The sequence below is a fragment of the Cyphellophora europaea genome (assembly GCF_000365145.1).
Source record: "Cyphellophora europaea CBS 101466 unplaced genomic scaffold supercont1.2, whole genome shotgun sequence".
Classification (NCBI taxonomy): Eukaryota; Fungi; Ascomycota; class Eurotiomycetes; order Chaetothyriales; family Cyphellophoraceae; genus Cyphellophora; species Cyphellophora europaea.
Genome location: NW_008481808.1, coordinates 2585911 through 2602786, shown reverse-complemented (window position 1 = coordinate 2602786; position 16876 = coordinate 2585911). Strand labels below are relative to the sequence as shown.

Below are 16876 nucleotides of genomic sequence, written 5' to 3'. Positions count from 1 at the left end.
GTGAGTGAGTGAGTGAGTGAGTGAGTGAGTGAGTGAGTGAGTGAGTGAGTGAGTGAGTGAGTGAGTGAGTGAGTGAGTGAGTGAGTGAGTGAGTGTGTGTTTGTTTGGTTACGAAGAAGGTGATGTCGAGGGACAGCTGCAGCGGAGGGATAGAGCTTCAAACACAGGCTGTGCTGGGAAACGTGGGAATGTAGCAATGCGGATAAGTCGAGGACTGTATTTGTGAAGGAGAGGTCCATGAAGCCTCGTGGACATCACTACAGCAGTGAATAGAATGGGTAGCAGGCTGACGATTGTAGCAGCAGCGTAACCCAGCTGACTACAAAAAATATCCTAGGCGGCCTTCCACTAGATAGAGGCGTGGACGAAGGACGACCCAGGTGTCAAGTTCAAGAAAGAGGATTTTGGGGCTGATTATATGGACTTGGTAGGTTGGGAAGAGCCACAGCGTAAAGTACGACTCGGGTCGTGCGGAATACTGACAAACGTCCTCATTCCAGCCTACATATGCAATCAAGCTATGCTAAGCAAGCTAAGCCTGGTTCAAGCACGAAAGTGTACTGGAGCCTCTTCGTACCAATTCGCAATAGACTCAATACAATAGAAAGTCTTGCAAACGTGAAGGATGAATATTGCTTACCCGAGAAGCATCAGACAACGCCGTTGTCATGTTCCCTAGCCTCGTAAGAAAATCTGCCTGTCAGACACCGTTCTCGAAGTTCTTGTTGTAATCTGGAGTCATCAGATCCGGCTTCGAAAGCTTCAGCTTGAGTGCGTTGACCGAGTCCTGTTGATCGCCCTCATCTAATATCTGTTGTTGTGTCATATAATCGGAATCTTTGACAGGACTGTTCTCTTTGGAATTCTTGTCCTTGACTTGCTTGTTTCCTATAGAGAGCCCACGAATGGCACGGCTGAGAGACTTGCCGATGCTAGAGCCCTTGAGTGCGAGACTGTTGGTCCGTTTCCTCGAGGTGGCCGGCTCAGGAACACTTCGAAACGCTTCGGCGTCCGTGCTGGTGACGGTACTCCCGTCAGTTGCACTTGATGCCTCGGCAATAGATGGCATCGGCTTGCCAATGTCGGCTCTGATCCATCTCTTGCGTAGGACAGTCTCTGCTTCGGTGGCCTTGATCTCCAGGAGGGATTTGTGGATACCCAGACCAACACGTTTAGAGAAGCGACGGGCGAGACCTTCGTTTGCGCTACGCTTTTCCTCCTTGTACCCAACTCGTGGAGGGAGAACGTCTTGCACTGATATAGTATCGACTCCGGTAGCAAATGATAGGTTGCGACCATGAGCACCGGGGCTGAGCTCGGGTGGAACGTCGGATGAGGTGGACGAAGAGTGGTTGTGGCTGCGATTCGCCTTAAGGCTGTGTAGGTCGACAATGGCGTTGCGGTTCTTTGCAAAGACTGATTCGAGAATGGCCCGGTCCTCAGACATAGTGTGCGGAACAGATTCTGCGAGGCGGCCTGGGGAACTGTATCAATCAGTAAACCAACCATATGTCCAACTTCAATGGCACAAAGACTTACGTCTGGATACCATAATCCTTGCCATGATGAAGGACTGTGCGCATGACAACGATTGTGCTCATTAGAGCTTCCAAGTGCTTCTGGAGTCTGGATGCACGACCCTTCCGAAAGAACCAGCTGACTGCAGAGTAAGATGGCGAGTCGGCTTTCTGCAGCTGAGAAGAGCACTCTTGAATTTCATCGAAGACCATGTGCAACTCGTTGGCGATCTCTTCCAGGTCTTGCCGAAAGGCGGTCGTATAGGCAGACTCATTGGCACAGATAGCTTCATGGAGTACTTGCAGAGTCTCCGAAAGCATGGTCAGCTCTCCACTGATGTTGGTGATGTCCTTGATGATTGAGTCGTGACCGCAGCGCTCGGATAACATAGTGAGCTCCTCCGACAGCCTGGCCGCCTGAGCAGTGAGATTTGAGGTAGTTTCCATGTTTGCAGCTGTCGAGAACTCAACGGCGAGGCGAAGCTGGATAAACGGGCAGGTGCAAAAAAGGGACAGCGAAGCAGATATGCTCAGCAAGCGGAAGTTCGACGGTTCCGGAAAGCTTGGTGGGCTTCACTACAAGTTGGCCACTGAGTGACACGTTCCAAGGCCACACACCAACATGGATGGTTGGGCTAAAAGTCTTGATTGATGACACATGAGGGAAGAAGTGGTAGTCCCTTAGCTCTTGCCTCCGAGCCAGCCAAACCAGGAGCCGCTGCCGTTTGGTGTTGCTGCAGCAGCGGCGTTGCCAGCAACCTCATCCAACAGGCCTCCCTTCGCGCCCTGCCCTTCAATTACCCTCTCTCCAGTCCTCCTCTCGCTTTCTGCTGTTCTGACAATCTTTTCAATCTTGTTGACAGGCACAGGCCGGCCTTTCGAATCGTAACCCACACCTGCAACTGTACTCTTGCTGACGGCCGCAGGCTTCGTGTCTGACTCCACCCAAGCCTCTTCCAATATTCGACTGCCGCTTTTCCGCTGTTGGCGCCGCTCAGCCTCCTCTGGTGTTTCGGTACCCATGTCTTGACCCGAGCCCGCAAACACACCCTTGGCTTTCTGCCACAAACCCCGAGTTTTCTGTTTTTCGCGATCGTCCTTCCACTTCGCCGCCATTTCCTCACCAGCACGCTCTTGTTCGAGGAGGTGTAGTTGCTCCGCATCGGCCTCGCCGCGCAGAAATGCTTGCTGTGCGGCTCGAAGTCTGTCCAGCTCACTATCGATGAAAGCTTTCTTCTGTCGCCTGCTGTGCGTGACGAGACTGAACATTCCATAAACAGCGACCACAGCGGTGATGCCAGTAAAGCCTAGCAGGGCAAAAGTGGCCCCTCGATGTAGTCGATCTGCCCATCTGCGGCCTCCAATGACTACTCTGTCGCCGAAGCTCGGTTGTCCGCCTTCTCTTTGCGCACGGAGCTCTGCTCGTAGTCTTGCTACCTTCTGTTGAGGCGTTTCTGAAGCCGGCGCCGTGCCATTCATCTGAGCTGTTGAGGACGGTTTCTGCGAAGCGTGTATCGAGTTCGAGGTGAAGCGAGTAAAGGTATCTGAGGGCTGACGCCGAGACATTATGGCCACGTATATGTCGGAGGAAAACTAATGTACAGGATTACCGGCTCACTGTCATGTTCTAGAAGTAATGTACAAGCACGAAGTGGTAGTAAAGGAGTGGTGTGAGAGGCCTTTGATGCGCGAATCGAAGCTTCACAAATTCATGACGTCGGAGATTGGTTTCGCCGGACCTGCCAAGATTTCAATGCTTCTTTCATGCTTCATCTGATCATCTTGCCATATTCTTACGACTAAGGAGGCCTTTCTTTAGAGAGGATGCGCCTATTTGTGAGATCCCTCGGGCGGCTGATCAAAAGATCATTCGTCCCGACACACCCATTTGCGGATCCATTATGACCTCACAAAGCGAAGAGGTACGAAGGCTCCTCGCCAGCCTTGCGGGTTACAGCAATCAAGGTCAAGATGGACGACCATACGCAACGAGTATTTCCTCTGGATCCGCCAACTTCGCGTCTAACTTACCCGGCCTCGGGGGCCTCCCGATAGAGGAACCACAGCCCTTAAAGTCATCGACCCCCAACCCTTACCAACCCTCACTTACACCTCAACGCTCCGCAGCCAACACGCCCCAGCCCTCCACAACCCTCGACCCCCGTCTCCAACGCTCCTCCACCTCCACCCCCAAACCGCCCAAACCGCCCGTCCCCGACGCCTCAACCATCACCGACTGGCCCACCGCCATCTCCCACGTCATGACCCACCTCGCCCCGGACGCCACCTTCGCAACCAAGATCCGCCGCCTCATCACCTCCCAGCACGCGCACGAACGCGACTGGCACGACAAGCGCGCCGCCATCGTCTCGCAGCACGCCTCGCGCGACGCCTCCTCCGCGCAGCTCTCCAGCATCTTCGCCTCGCTGGGCGTACCCGTGCCCAACAGCCCAGCCACCGGCACCGCCACGCCGTCAATGCAACGTGACCTCGAGGCGGAGCGCCGCGAGCTCCAGGCCTACGATGCCAAGGTGTACAAGCAGCTGCTGGCGCTGGCGGGGGATTTTGACCGGCAGTTGAGGGGCCTGGGGGTGCCGTTCTATGCGATTCGGCATGAGTTGGTGGTGTTGGAGGAGGGGCGGGAGAGGGAGGCGGTGTGGGAGGGGAAGAGGCGGATTGATAAGGGGGAGTTGCGCGAGTTGCAGAGGAGGATGTTGGGGTGGCTGGAGATGAGCTTTCCGGTGTAGGGACGGAAACAAGGGAAAGGACATCCGTGGTTTGTCTGGCGTTACGGGGGGCTTACGCACAGTGGTGACATTGCACTGAGGCATCAGGTATGTCGAAGCGACGGCGTGAGTCTGGGAAGTGGTCTTGATGGCAGGCACGGTAACTCTGGCTGTTACGAGCATCTGGTCGGGCATTACGTATGGGCATGTTGACGGCAAAATGGGTTAAGACTATTCTTTCTGTGGTAGATAGATCATGATGGTGCATAGCGAGCGGCAACGCAAGCTTTCTAGCCGCGACTCATTTTCTTCGTAACCTCCTGTGTATCATAAAAACCAGCCAGATACGCCGTGCTTCGGCCACCATGCTTAAAATGATAATGTAATGGTACAATGAATTGCAACAAAGCACGAGTCATCAAGGGCGGAAAACCTTGGTGCCGTCTTTCGACTCCCAATACACGTGTGAATAGTGTCCGGGGACCTTGGACGCACACTTGCTGCACCCAGGCATGAAACCCATGTGCAGCTTCGCGATCTTGACCTCCAGGGCCTGCGCCCTGCCCTGGTCCTGGCTCGCGTGGCCGTCGAGTCCAAGTCTGTCCTGGGAACATGTCTGCGGTTCCGTGTCCTGCTCCATGGCGTCGTCATCGTCGCACGTTACTCGTAATCCGCTCATGCTGTCACTGTTCTGCTCATAGCCCATCATGACATCTGCGTCGAGGGTTGACGTGGCGTGCATGCCCATGGTGTCCTCCACGGGTGTGGGTGGGCCCCCAAAGGGCTCTTGCTCCATCATGGGAGAGAGGAACTTGCGCCTGGGAGGGAATTGGTGTCGGGGCGCGGCAGGCATGTGGTTGAGACGCATGTCGAAGGAGGAGTCGATTGGGGTCGGTATTCGATCATTGAGAGGATTGGTGGTCTGCGGTGGGCTGAGAAACGCGGTATTGTTGGTCGTGAGGCGAGGGGGAGAGACGAGGTCGTTGGAGCGGGCTCGACCGAAATGAGGTCTGGTGGGCGAGGAGAGTATCATGTCGGTATCATTGTTGTGGCCGGGCGAGATGTGCACTTTCATCGACGTGGTGGTATTGCTCGACCCATGGTTGAGACCGGAGGTGTTGCGGTGCACGGAGGAGCTTGGACCCTGGCTGTCACCTGGTAAGCTCTCGTCCCCGGAACTATCGTCGGGAGTCAGAGGAGCGGGAAGGTTCAAGATGCCGAAGGCGGCGCCGCATGAGACGGCCCTCGGTGGCGTTGTCCTAATCGCCAGGGAGGATGGAGCTTTTCGTTTGAACGGATGTTGGAAGTCGTCGTCGCCGTCGCTGATGTCATCGATCTGCCGTTTCCTCTTTTGAAGTGGGTATTGCTGGAAAACGTTCATGTCGAAAGCAATGGCACGGTTTGATCGGATGGGCTTGAAAGTGCTTCAGTTTGGCGAGTTGTAAGAGAACGAAGGGAGATGGGATGGTCAAGGGTCGGAACGGTTTCCAGGAGATGTAATAGATATTAAGTGGTAGGCGTGAGAAACACAAATTCCATCACAAAGGCGATTGTTCGAGCCCAAACCTCCCGGATGTTGACCGAACCGCGTATCAACTCGCTCAGAGAGGCAACAAGGAAGGAGTGGTGAAACGCGTGTCCTTGCCTCGAAAGGAGTAGCGCCAACAGCTGAGGCCGTTTTGGTGCGATGAAACCTCTTACCTAGGGTTCGGAGGCGACAGAGGGAAGGGTAGCTGGGGGTGGAAATTCGGAGAGGACACGGTGAAGGCGCCTCAGTGGCCTAGATGTGGTTGAAACGCGATGATGGACGAGTCGACGTAAGCGCTCGGCATACGATCCCCACGCGCGTTTCACGATGGGATCGCCAAGCCTCATGCCCCTAATTCCTCGCTACCCTTAGCCTGCTCTCGACTGTGGTACGGAGTACATTGGTGGCCGAATGGAGGTCCCACCACACCTCCCCCAACCTCAGGTTCTCGCCGTCCTAACTCGTCCAGAAATGATGAAGTCGTGAAGTGGCCTGGGCTGAGGACGGTGTGGCCAGCAACTCTGGGAAGTCCTGCTCTGATGAGTCAGCACCTCAGGGGCCAAAAGCAACCGCAACACCACCCGTTTTCAGCAAGTGTTGATCGACTTACACCTCCGCCGTCCGCTATAGATGCGACCTCAGTGAAGAATGACGTGGACAGCCGTGGCCCCCTATAATGGCCACCTGTACCCTCCACAAGGTAATTTGCAGTACATCTGTCCTTCACTTGTCATACAGGATGAGCCCCAACTCGCTGTGGTTTTACTTTCTCGAGAATGTTGTCTACAAACGAAAAGATCCTGTGCCACGAACGCGCACGGTGCCCATGGAGGTGCTTGCCGTGGGCCTCCCTAGGTCCGGCACCGAATCGCTGAAAGACGCCTTAGAGATCCTTGGTTATCCCACCTATCACGGATATGACTATGTGACTGATCTCCCGGGCGTACCACTCTGGAATCGACTTGTGCGAAGGAAATACTACCCTTCTTCTGGCCCATGGTTTAGATCCCCCCGAGCGAGCGAGCAGCCTCTCATCAGCGCCACCGAGTTTGATCAAATCCTTGGACACTGCAAAGCGGTCACGGACTCGGCGGCTGCAGCATTCGCCGTCGAGCTGACTCAGGCTTACCCAAATGCCAAAATCATCCTCAATCGCCGAACTGACCTCGATGCATGGAAGATGTCGGTCATGAAGAATCTGGTGGCCCTTGGCCAACTTCCGCTACTCAAGGTCTGTCTCTGGTTCAATGGGGAGCTTTTCTGGTTGCATCATTTCCTCTTTGATCTTATGTACCCTGCTCTCTTTGCATCAGAGTATGGCACTTTCGCCGATGCTGTCCAAGGCAAGGCCAAGCGCGTCAACCAAGAGCATGCTGCCATGGTGCGCGGAGCCGTGCCGAAGGAGCGGCTTCTGGAATGGACCGTGGAGGATGGATGGGAACCATTATGTGCATTTTTGGGAAAGGAGGTGCCCAAAGAGCCTTTCCCTAGCTCCAACGCTGGTGTCGACTTCACCAAGAGGACGAACGATATCATCAAGGCCAGACTCGGCGTGGCCTTGAGGAATCTGCTACTATGGACAGCACTCTTTGCCGGTCTTGGCGCAACGGCCTGGCACCGTCGGTGATATTCGGTGCTCCTCCTGTGTCTTCGTTCAATGAATGCACCTAGCCATTGGCGTCCATTGGCGTTTCTTACCACATAGCTATACTAGATGGTTGCCATGGCTTTGACCAGATAGTGCAATACAAGTACTCGTATCATGATTGTCTCCTCGCGCTAAGCCGTTTCGGACTTGGCGGAGCAGGCGCGCTTCTGACGTGGCATCCTGACTGACCGTGACACTTCATGGAACCAGACATACTGGAAGCGCTCGTGGCCCAAGCATCGAGATGCGTCTTCATGCAGTGCCAGCAGCTGCTTGGCGCTCTGCTTGGGCAACCGGCAATGCAGCACTAGCGTAGTTGCCTGCCTTGCGGAGCAGGCAAACTCGGCCTCATTCCAGCTGTCACCATCGTGCTCGCCATCGCCTCTGTGGCAAGGCTGTTGCTCATGTGTGCCTACGGACTCTTGTTGCACGACTCGTACGTCCTGAAACTTATCGCCAGATCTTCCCGCAACGCTTTCTGCAGATCTCCAGGCGAGGCCACCGTTCATCGACAGAGCCCGACCTGCGAGGCTATCGAATAGCTCAATGGCATCAGTATTAGATGACCAAGATGCAGCTGCAGAAGACTCTGGCTCAAGCGCAGCTTCGCCAACAGAGAACATCATTTCACGAGCGTACCAGCTCGAGATGTTTGAGCTCAGCATGAAGCAGAACATCATTGTCTGCATGGATACGGGCAGCGGGAAAACCCAGATGTGAGTCCACGGTTCTAACGACTTCCCACTTCCCAGATCTAATACTTTACGAGTGCTCGCCTGCGGATCCAGGCGGAATTGGAACGAACTCCGAACAAGCTGATATGGCTACTAACCCCCAGCCAAGTGCTGGCGGAGCAACAACACAGCTTTCTTAGTGCCCAGCTTCCCACCTACACCTTCCGCTTAATCACTGGAGCTGACAACGCAGAATATTGGGCGTCGAAAGAGGTGTGGACGGCTGCTCTTCTAAATCAAAACGGCATCGTGTCGACTCCTGCCATCTTGCTGGAAGCGCTGAAGCATGACTATCTCTCTCTGTCAATAATTTCGCTGCTGGTGTTCGACGAAGCCCACCATTGTATCGGAAAAACTTCCTACAACAAAATCATGACGTTGAAGTATCACCCGACCCATGCGCAAGGCTCACCCTCGCTGCCGCACGTATTAGGTCTCACGGCAAGTCCTATGATCCGCGATGATCTATCCCTCATCTCAGAGCTCGAGCGCAACCTCGATGCCGTATGTCGTAGTCCCACTACCAATGTGGAACAGTACCGCGAATTTGTGCACCTACCCCAACTGGTCTCGTTGCCTTTTACTCAGACAAACAACACCAAGTCCACGTTGATCCCTCTGGTCGAGGATCTGATCCGGAACTACAATATCGAAGAAGATCCAACCATCATCAAGCTTCAGCGGTCAACCTCAGAAAAGGACAAGCAAAAGCTCGCAAAGTTTCGCCAGAAGCAAGAGCCGCCTGTATTAATCCAGTTGAAGGATATGCTCAAGAACGGCATTCATATGGAAGACAGCATTGGATCCTGGGCCACTGATCGATACATTGTCGCCTGCATCGAGAAGCTCCAGTCTTCGGTAGAGCAGAACAAGGATTGTCTGTTCATGATCGATCACGACGAAAACGTTCTCTTGGCAAGCATTCTGAGTCCTGTGCGAGGTCGCTACCTTGCCCCCAGTGAGCGGACTGTCACTGCGAAAGTCACTGCACTGATCGATTTCTTGACTGATGCTGACCCTGCTGCTGCTGCGGCGTGCGTTGTCTTCGTGGAAAGAAGATCCACAGCGTACGCACTCTGCGATGTGCTCAGCGAGGAACCAGCACTGGCAAAGTACCGATGCTTTCCCTTCGTTGGCTCATCAAATGCGCTCTACAGATCTCTCCCGGATCTGTTTGATAAGAAACACCAGAGCAAGGCATTTGCTGACTTTCGTGCTGGAACGCAGAACGTTTGCATCGCCACCCAAGTTCTCGAAGAGGGCATCGACGTACAGGCTTGCAATTTAGTAATCTGCTTCGACCATCCGCAGACCAACAAGTCATACATACAACGCCGTGGGCGCGCTCGCCGACCAGATTCTCAGTACGTGATAATGCATCACGCGGGCTTGCCTGTATCAAAGCAGATCCAGTGGACCGAGCTCGAAGCGGAGATGAAGAAGATATACTCAGAGCAAGACCGACTAAGAAAAGAGATGAATTCTCGTGAGGAACAGGTCAGAGAGAGTGTCCAAGAGGCGCCCATATCCGCAGGAGAAGCACTCGTCGAGTTCAACGACGCAAGACAGCTGCTTGACTACTTCTGCGCAACATTGAAACGTCATGGTGAAGAGACGCCATCCCCAATATACATTCTGGAAGAAATCGCGGCGTTCCAGATATCATGCAAAGTCATATTACCCGCCGACCTTCCACAAGACGTGCGGACCGCGTGTTCGTTGTGGCCTCGGCGATCGGAAGCCCTAGCGAAAAAGGATGCTGCTTTCCAGGCATACAAGCAACTGTACCAGGCAGGGCTTCTCAATCAGCATTTGATGCCCATTCATGCTGAGGCCCGGCGCAGAAGAGCGCCAGGATTTGATTCAATTGAGACTCGTGAGAGTTTACTGGAAGTACCTGCTCAAATGGAGCCATGGGAGCAGATGCGCGAGGCTCTTTGCCTGAAGCACCCATTACACGCCAGTAGGGTCGAGATTCCCGGACTGCCCAGTCTCATTCTACTCCTGCCGCAAGCATTGCCTCACGAGATCAAATGCGATCTACAGACGATCACGCAAGGGAAGCTAACAATCAAAATCGAGCCTGTTTCTGGCAGTTCTGACATTCTGCACGAACAAGCTGCCGCAACTACAAAGTTTTTATATGGCTTGGTGTTGGGTCGAAGACTACCAGGTCTTGATTCCAATGCCTACAGACTTCCATACTACCTTGTACCGGATGTAGGTGGGGAGGAATTGGACGGCTGGCTTGGGCAATGCCGCAGACTCTCGCCTGCTTCAGAGGTGAGGTTGTTTGATACTCGAGACGAATTTCTCGTACTTCACCAGAATGAGCGCATTCCTTACTTCTGGACGCCTTCTAAATTGTCAGGTGGGCCAGAATCTGAAGGTCTTATTGATGTGGTCCGCCTTCACCGTCTAATAGACTTCACCACAAAACCCAGGGGGCCTCGACCCCAGCCGATACGTCGACGGCAACATGTAGCGGAGTGTACCGTCATTGCTTTACCCGCTGGTTATGCCAGAGCCATGGCTTATATGCCTACGATCATGTACTACATTGAACAAACATTGCGAGCACGTGAAGCACAAGCAGGCCCGTTGCAAAGCATATCATTTAGCGATGCCCCCTTTGTGATGACGGCACTGACAGCCCCAGTGGCTGGCGATCCCGACTATCAACGCCTTGAGTACCTAGGTGATGTGGTCCTGAAGTTCATGGCTTCAGTCAACGTCTTCTGCAACAACCCGAAGATGCCTGAAGGAGCCTTGAGTGTCGCTATGGACCGGATCATCAACAACGCCCGGCTTCACCGAAGTACTCTTGACCTGGCATTGGAGACCTTCATCACAACTGAGCCCTTCTCAGCCCATAGTTGGACATTGGCACCAAGAAAGGAACCTCCAACCCGCAAACTCTCCACCAAGATACTGGCTGATGTGATCGAGGCCCTCCTCGGCGTTGCCTACCTTGACGAAAATGCTGCCGAATTCGACAAAGTTGTACAGGCTCTCCAGCTCTTCGTTCCCGAGTACACGTGGAAGTTGCCGTGCGTCGATGTCGCGGGAATAGCGCTCGCCAGACCGTCCACAGAATACCTCAACCTCGAAAGCGACCGCTTCCTACACACACAAGCATTCCTCTCCTACAGCTTCAATAACCCAAAACTCCTCGCCGAAGCTCTCAATCACTCTTCCGCCAATCCCGCCCTTGGTACATATGACCGTCTCGAGTTTCTCGGTGATGCCATCATCGACCTGCTCGTCAAGCGGCGCCTATACCATAGCCAGCATAACTTCAGCGAGGAGTATATGACCCTCGCTCGCCACGCCTTGGTGAACAAAGAGATCTTCGCCTTCCTCACGACAGCAGCACAGAGGGAGATTGAGGTCGCGGACGTGCATGTTGATCTGCGCTCCAGAAAACCTACGACAACCATAGTCAAGGAGCAGAAGTGTTTGCATGACTATTTGGCGCGTCAGCCGAGCCAGGGTCTTGCAGCCCAGCGAAGGGCGCTCCTGGAGCGCTATGGCGAAGTCCAGGAAACTGTGTCAGAGGCACTACGCAACGGCAAGTCCTGGCCGTGGGCGGAACTCTTGAGGTTAGACTCACCGAAATGGGCATCGGATGTTTTAGAGTCATTGATCGGCGCCGTCTTTGTAGACTCCGGCGGGGATCTCGAGGCATGCGACTCCACCCTGGGGAAGCTAGGCTTGATGGCCATCGTGCAGCGCGTGGCTGCAGAAGGAGACGTCGAGTTCCGCCAAGCGAGGGTGAGGCTAAGAGAAGAGCGGCCTGCTAAGGTGAGTTTCGTCAGCTGCCAGCAGAGGGTGCCCGGAGTCGAGGGGAGCGAGGTGGACTGCACAGCCAGAGCGTGGAGGTGTGAGGCTCACATCGAGGGCAAGGTCTGCAGCGTGGCTGAGGGTTGTACCTGCGAGGCGGAGGCGGAGGAGAGGGCGGCGCTGGCCGCTTTGGAAGCGATCGAGCGGGAGGAGGAAGAGGGACTTGGGAAGGCTACCACCGCGCGTACTGATGCGGATGTGAGCGTCAATGTCGAGGTCGGCGTCAATGAACGGCCTTCATAGCATCCTGTCTCCTCTCCATCATTGGGGACTTTCTTTGTAAGAGGGTAGGCCATCGAATGAAACACCTGTCCTATTCTAATCTATGCCACCCTCATTGTGAGCCAGTACAGACACAGCCACAGGCACGCCTCTTCACCTGACGAATTCCCCCAGCTACTCTGCCTCTTCTTTTATTAAGTCAAGTTAGCCCATTCTCCTGCAATTCCATCGCAGCATGCCAGTCCAGGTGCTCCAGCACAGCGGCTTCCGGCACCGAGTCGTGGCATGTCGGGCAGAGATAGGAGCCTCCTCCATTTCCTCCTTCCTGCTCCGCCTGCTCCGCCTGCTCCGCCTGCTCCTCTTCGTCTTCGTCGGCATTGGCATCGTCATCGGCATCACCTGCCTCAACGGCCGCAGCAGCGCCACTGCCTCTGCCTCTACCTCTGCCTCCAATACTGGGACTCGTGCCAGTGTTTGCTGTGGACATCACTGCTGCTGCTGCTGCTGCTGGTGCCGAATCTCGCTCTCGTCTGCCATTGTCGACTTCAGCTTCAGCTTCAGTTCCATCTAAGAGGGGCGGCGGACACGGTACACCCGCATCATGGCGTGCCTTCTTGGTGGTTCCAAAGGGACTGCCAGTAGCGCCACCGGCAAAGCCTTGGAAGTCGAGGAGTGTGCGTTTTCCCGCCCTATGTTTGCTTGGTGGAGGAGGCGTCGCTGTTGGCCGCCACATGGGCTCTGCTACTGCTACTGGCGGCGACTCGCCGTTTCTGCTAATCCTGCCTTGCGCAGCCAAGAGCGAAGAGATGGACGTCCTGGCCTTTTCGACCTCTTGGAGATTGGAGACGTCGACGCTCAGCGTGACGAGCGGCCACGTGGTGCCCTCCCTCTCCAGCGCCGCGAGTAGGTCCCTCGCGAGCTTGGCGAGGGTGTGCGCGTCGACTTTGACGCCCGTGGGTACAGGCCCCTGCTTTGAGCGGCCCGGGTGCCGTGGGCCATGGACCTGGACGTGTACGGCGATGGTTCTGGGTCGCTGTCCTCCAAGGTCTTCTAGGCGGGCGACAATGTCGGCGGCGAAGATGTCGAGCCAGGGCTCGGCTTGCTGGATGCGGGTGATGGGAGGCATGAATGTCTTTGCGGACAGGACGCTCTTGAGCTGGGTGCGCGAGACGACCTCGCTGTATTCGACGCCTCGGATCACGTTGTAGACCCAGGTGCCTTCGGATGAGCCGAGCTTTGCGCGCATGGTCGAGAGTGGGATTAATGCGAGTTCGGACAGCTGTTCGGTCTTGAAGGCATCGATGACTTCGCGACCTAGCTTGCGGCCCAGTCCGCGGAGCTTGGTGAATTTGTAGCTGGCTAAGAAGGAGGAAATGCCGTAGTTGAGGATGACTGTTTGCTTGTTAGGCTTGTTGTGACCGGAGCCGAGTTTCGCGAGGACTTTGTTGCGGGCGATGCCTGCTGAACATGTGTATTGCAATTTCTCAAATATTGCGTTGCGGATAGATCGCACGAGCTGAGCGCCGATGAAGAGACAGACGGTGTCCCAGTCGTGTGGCGGCGGCGGAACATCGACGGATTGGCCTTCTTCAACTGCAGAATCTTCCCAATCAAGGGGAGACATCGGCACGGGCGGCAAGCAAGCATCAAGGGGCTGCCCATCTTCAGCTAGTTCAGGGTACCTCTGAACGAGGATGCCGTAGACCGGAGCTGATAGATCGACGTACGTCTCATCGATGCCGGCCCGTTCAATTCGCTGCGGCCCAGGTAAGGTCTGCTTCAAGACCTCCATGGCTTCCCGTGACTGCAGCTTGTAATAGTCCAACGAAGCCTTGTCACTGTCCATATGCTGGAGCGCATCATCCCGATACCTCCAGGTCGTGTCACCCGGTCTCCACGTCGGCACATGCTGGAGGACGATAGAAGGGCACTTCTTCCTGGCCTCATCCGCCGACACGACCTTTTTGAGCCCGGCAGCTCGCGCGGCGTAATTGATGGCAATGACGTGCTTGAACTGCTGGACTCCCAGTGGCTGTTCCGGGGACAGTCCCAGACGGCCAGACTCACATTGCGCGTAGAAGCAGTCGAAATCAATCAGCGTGATGACGCGAAGGGGCGACTCGACCGAGGCCTTGCTGAGGAGGCGGAGGTCGCGGTACGTGAAGCGGGATCGCGGCTTGTCATCATCGCCTTCTAGATCGGTACTACCGGTAGCATTGCAGGCTCCGGCCATCGCATGCTTGATGCCCGTCAAGTCTCGTTTGTTTGTGGGCCATGTGAGTGGAGCGAGTGTAGATGAGCTGTGCTCGGATTGTCACCGAGAAAGAGATATATGATGAGAACGCAGTGAGATCCAAGAGGAGGAGGTGTAGAAGGATGCTTCATAAGAATGGTCCCACTTTTTCAGCAAGAACTAAGACCGTTTAAGAATCTACAGGCAGCCTCGAGGCAGCATGGAGCGAATCACGCGGTAAAAACGCAACAGATTTTGCTGCACACGGTATAAGGCATAAGCTTGCTAGCATTGGCTGCCCAGCCGATATCATCCCTATAGTTACGTCGCTTGAGCGCCAGGCACGCGAATGTGCTTGAGAGACTATCCCAGGAGCCCATCGCGTTCCTGACCCAGGGAATATCCCAGTCAATTGTCCCAGCAAAGAGCCTCTTCGGAGCGATCAGTATTTCTCCGCCACCTCGTGATGAACGCCAGCTGAGCTCTTGCGGCGACCAGCCTCCAGCTCAAGATCGGCGAGAGTAGAACGCCTACCCTCAGTCTTCCCAAGCTCGGCAACCTCGGTGAACGCCACCGTGGGAACAAAAGCCTTGGATTGCCAGGCCTTTGCAGTCTTCGCATAGAGCTCGTCTACTTGCTCGAGAGAGAGGCCCTTGGTCTCATAGATGAAAAAGTAAACTGGTAGTTTGTTAATCTTTGTTTCACAGGAACAGGAAAGAGAGGCATACCGAAAGCCATGCAAATGCAGCAGAAACCGCCCCAGATGAAGAACACCTTGGATCCAAGATTGGCATTCCCCGGCCCGGAGTTGACCATGTACGGAGTGGCGTAAGCGATGGCCCAGTTGAGAAGCCAGTTGCTGGCGGTGGTAATGGAGAGACCTCTGGCACGAGCCTTGAGGGGGAAGATTTCGCCAGTGACGACCCAGGCGCAAGGGCCCCACGAACATGCAAAGAAGAAAATGTAGATGCAGACAAAGGCGATCAGCGCCTTGTTTGCAGACGTGTCGTCAGGAAGAGCTGTGCCGACCGAGGCCACGATGAGCTGGCAGACGGACATGCCAATGGCACCGAACATGAGCAAAGGACGGCGACCCCATTTCTCAACCAAATAAAGACCCGGAACGGTGGAGGCGATATTGACGACCGAGGTGATGACCGACGTCGTGAACGGGTTGTCGATGCCCGAATTCTGGAAGTAGGACGTTCCGTAGTAGAAGATGAAGTTGACACCAGTAAGCTGCTGCAGACCTTGAAGCGCCATGCCGGTGAAGAGACGCTTGCGAATGGGCTTCTTGAAGAGAGCCACGTACGAGGCGGTGCCGATGGACATCTCATACTCGTGGTTGGCCTGAACCTCGGCAAGCTCCTCGACCAGAGCAGGATGGTCAACATCCAGTCGCCGCAGACGCGAGAGTGCCTTGGCAGCCTTTTCGTGCTTCCCCTGCTTGATCAAGAAGCGCGGTGTCTCCGGGAGGATCAGCATGCCACCGAAGAGGATGATGGCCCAGGCGAATTGCACGGCGACCGGAATGCGATAGGATCCCGTATCGTTTCGGTCCTTGGTCGCGTTGTTGACAATGGCAGCCAGCAGAAGACCGATGGTAATAGCCCACTGGTAGCAGCCGACAATGGCGCCACGGATCCATTTAGGGGCAGTTTCAGACTGATACAGCGGGATGGTCGCGCTGAGAAGACCGACACCCAGGCCCGCAAAGAAACGGCCAGCCACGAACATAGGGATTCGGGTGGCGGCGGTCTGCAAGATGACACCAAAGGTGAAGACGAGGGTGTTGAACATCATGGCCAGTCGTCGTCCCAGATAGTCGGCGATGGGTGCGGACAGTAGGGCGCCAAAGAAGGTGCCCGCAGACAGGATAGACACAATTTCGGATGTTTGGTTGGCATCGACATTGGGTTGACCCTTTGCGTCGATGTATCCAGTGCTAAAGTGTTCCTTCCAGTAGTTCATGGCCAAGATACCGCCGATGGTTCCGGTCTAGAGGTGAGACTGTCAGTATACCTCGCAAAGCCAAGATTTACATGTCGTCCTTACATCGTAACCGAAAAGGATGCCACCAAACGCGACGAACATGCCGACAATGATGGCGGGCAAGGTCGAGCCCGCCTCACCAGGAGGCTTGTTGAAGAGGAGACCCATGATTGCGCTCGTCCAAGAAGCTGTTGCGACTCGGTCGTGGTGGGTAGAATATGCACGAGGTAGTGCGGTGATCAAGCTGCAAATCTCAGACGGGAGCAGCAGGAGTTAAGTAGTAGTTGACCAAGTGTAGCGGTGGGGTGGCGTCGTGCGCGAGATCAGATTCCATTTCCGAGCTGCAGATTTGGATGATCTTCTAGACTGCCGCTCGGGTCCATCCAGTCGATGGAAGAGTTTGAGCTCAAAGGCTATACGCTGGAGCAACTAG

At 55.0% G+C, this 16876-nt stretch overlaps 8 protein-coding genes across 8 annotated transcripts; 3 read left to right on the top strand and 5 right to left on the bottom strand.

Annotated features, from left to right (window-relative positions):
• Nucleotides 1-700: 700 nt before the first annotated feature.
• HMPREF1541_02490 (uncharacterized protein) lies at nucleotides 701-1964 on the bottom strand (the record flags this gene model as incomplete). Its single annotated transcript, XM_008716845.1, has 2 exons — nucleotides 701-1484; nucleotides 1540-1964. The coding sequence occupies 2 exons, from the start codon at nucleotides 1962-1964 to the stop codon at nucleotides 701-703; spliced, it is 1209 nt and encodes a 402-aa protein (XP_008715067.1).
• A 234-nt stretch (nucleotides 1965-2198) lies between these two features.
• On the bottom strand, nucleotides 2199-3083 carry HMPREF1541_02489 (uncharacterized protein; the record flags this gene model as incomplete). The annotated part of the gene is made up of 1 exon (XM_008716844.1): nucleotides 2199-3083. The coding sequence occupies one exon, from the start codon at nucleotides 3081-3083 to the stop codon at nucleotides 2199-2201; it is 885 nt and encodes a 294-aa protein (XP_008715066.1).
• A 335-nt stretch (nucleotides 3084-3418) lies between these two features.
• HMPREF1541_02488 (uncharacterized protein) lies at nucleotides 3419-4264 on the top strand (the record flags this gene model as incomplete). Its single annotated transcript, XM_008716843.1, has 1 exon — nucleotides 3419-4264. One exon carries the CDS (start codon nucleotides 3419-3421, stop codon nucleotides 4262-4264), a length of 846 nt encoding a protein of 281 aa, XP_008715065.1.
• A 397-nt stretch (nucleotides 4265-4661) lies between these two features.
• HMPREF1541_02487 (uncharacterized protein) lies at nucleotides 4662-5624 on the bottom strand (the record flags this gene model as incomplete). Its single annotated transcript, XM_008716842.1, has 1 exon — nucleotides 4662-5624. One exon carries the CDS (start codon nucleotides 5622-5624, stop codon nucleotides 4662-4664), a length of 963 nt encoding a protein of 320 aa, XP_008715064.1.
• An 886-nt stretch (nucleotides 5625-6510) lies between these two features.
• HMPREF1541_02486 (uncharacterized protein) lies at nucleotides 6511-7398 on the top strand (the record flags this gene model as incomplete). Its single annotated transcript, XM_008716841.1, has 1 exon — nucleotides 6511-7398. The coding sequence occupies one exon, from the start codon at nucleotides 6511-6513 to the stop codon at nucleotides 7396-7398; it is 888 nt and encodes a 295-aa protein (XP_008715063.1).
• Nucleotides 7399-7965: 567 nt separating this feature from the next.
• Nucleotides 7966-12239, top strand: HMPREF1541_02485 (uncharacterized protein; the record flags this gene model as incomplete). Its single annotated transcript, XM_008716840.1, has 2 exons — nucleotides 7966-8135; nucleotides 8189-12239. The coding sequence occupies 2 exons, from the start codon at nucleotides 7966-7968 to the stop codon at nucleotides 12237-12239; spliced, it is 4221 nt and encodes a 1406-aa protein (XP_008715062.1).
• A 178-nt stretch (nucleotides 12240-12417) lies between these two features.
• HMPREF1541_02484 (uncharacterized protein) lies at nucleotides 12418-14451 on the bottom strand (the record flags this gene model as incomplete). The annotated part of the gene is made up of 1 exon (XM_008716839.1): nucleotides 12418-14451. One exon carries the CDS (start codon nucleotides 14449-14451, stop codon nucleotides 12418-12420), a length of 2034 nt encoding a protein of 677 aa, XP_008715061.1.
• A 442-nt stretch (nucleotides 14452-14893) lies between these two features.
• Nucleotides 14894-16611, bottom strand: HMPREF1541_02483 (uncharacterized protein; the record flags this gene model as incomplete). The annotated part of the gene is made up of 3 exons (XM_008716838.1): nucleotides 14894-15129; nucleotides 15180-16449; nucleotides 16507-16611. The coding sequence occupies 3 exons, from the start codon at nucleotides 16609-16611 to the stop codon at nucleotides 14894-14896; spliced, it is 1611 nt and encodes a 536-aa protein (XP_008715060.1).
• Nucleotides 16612-16876: the final 265 nt, after the last annotated feature.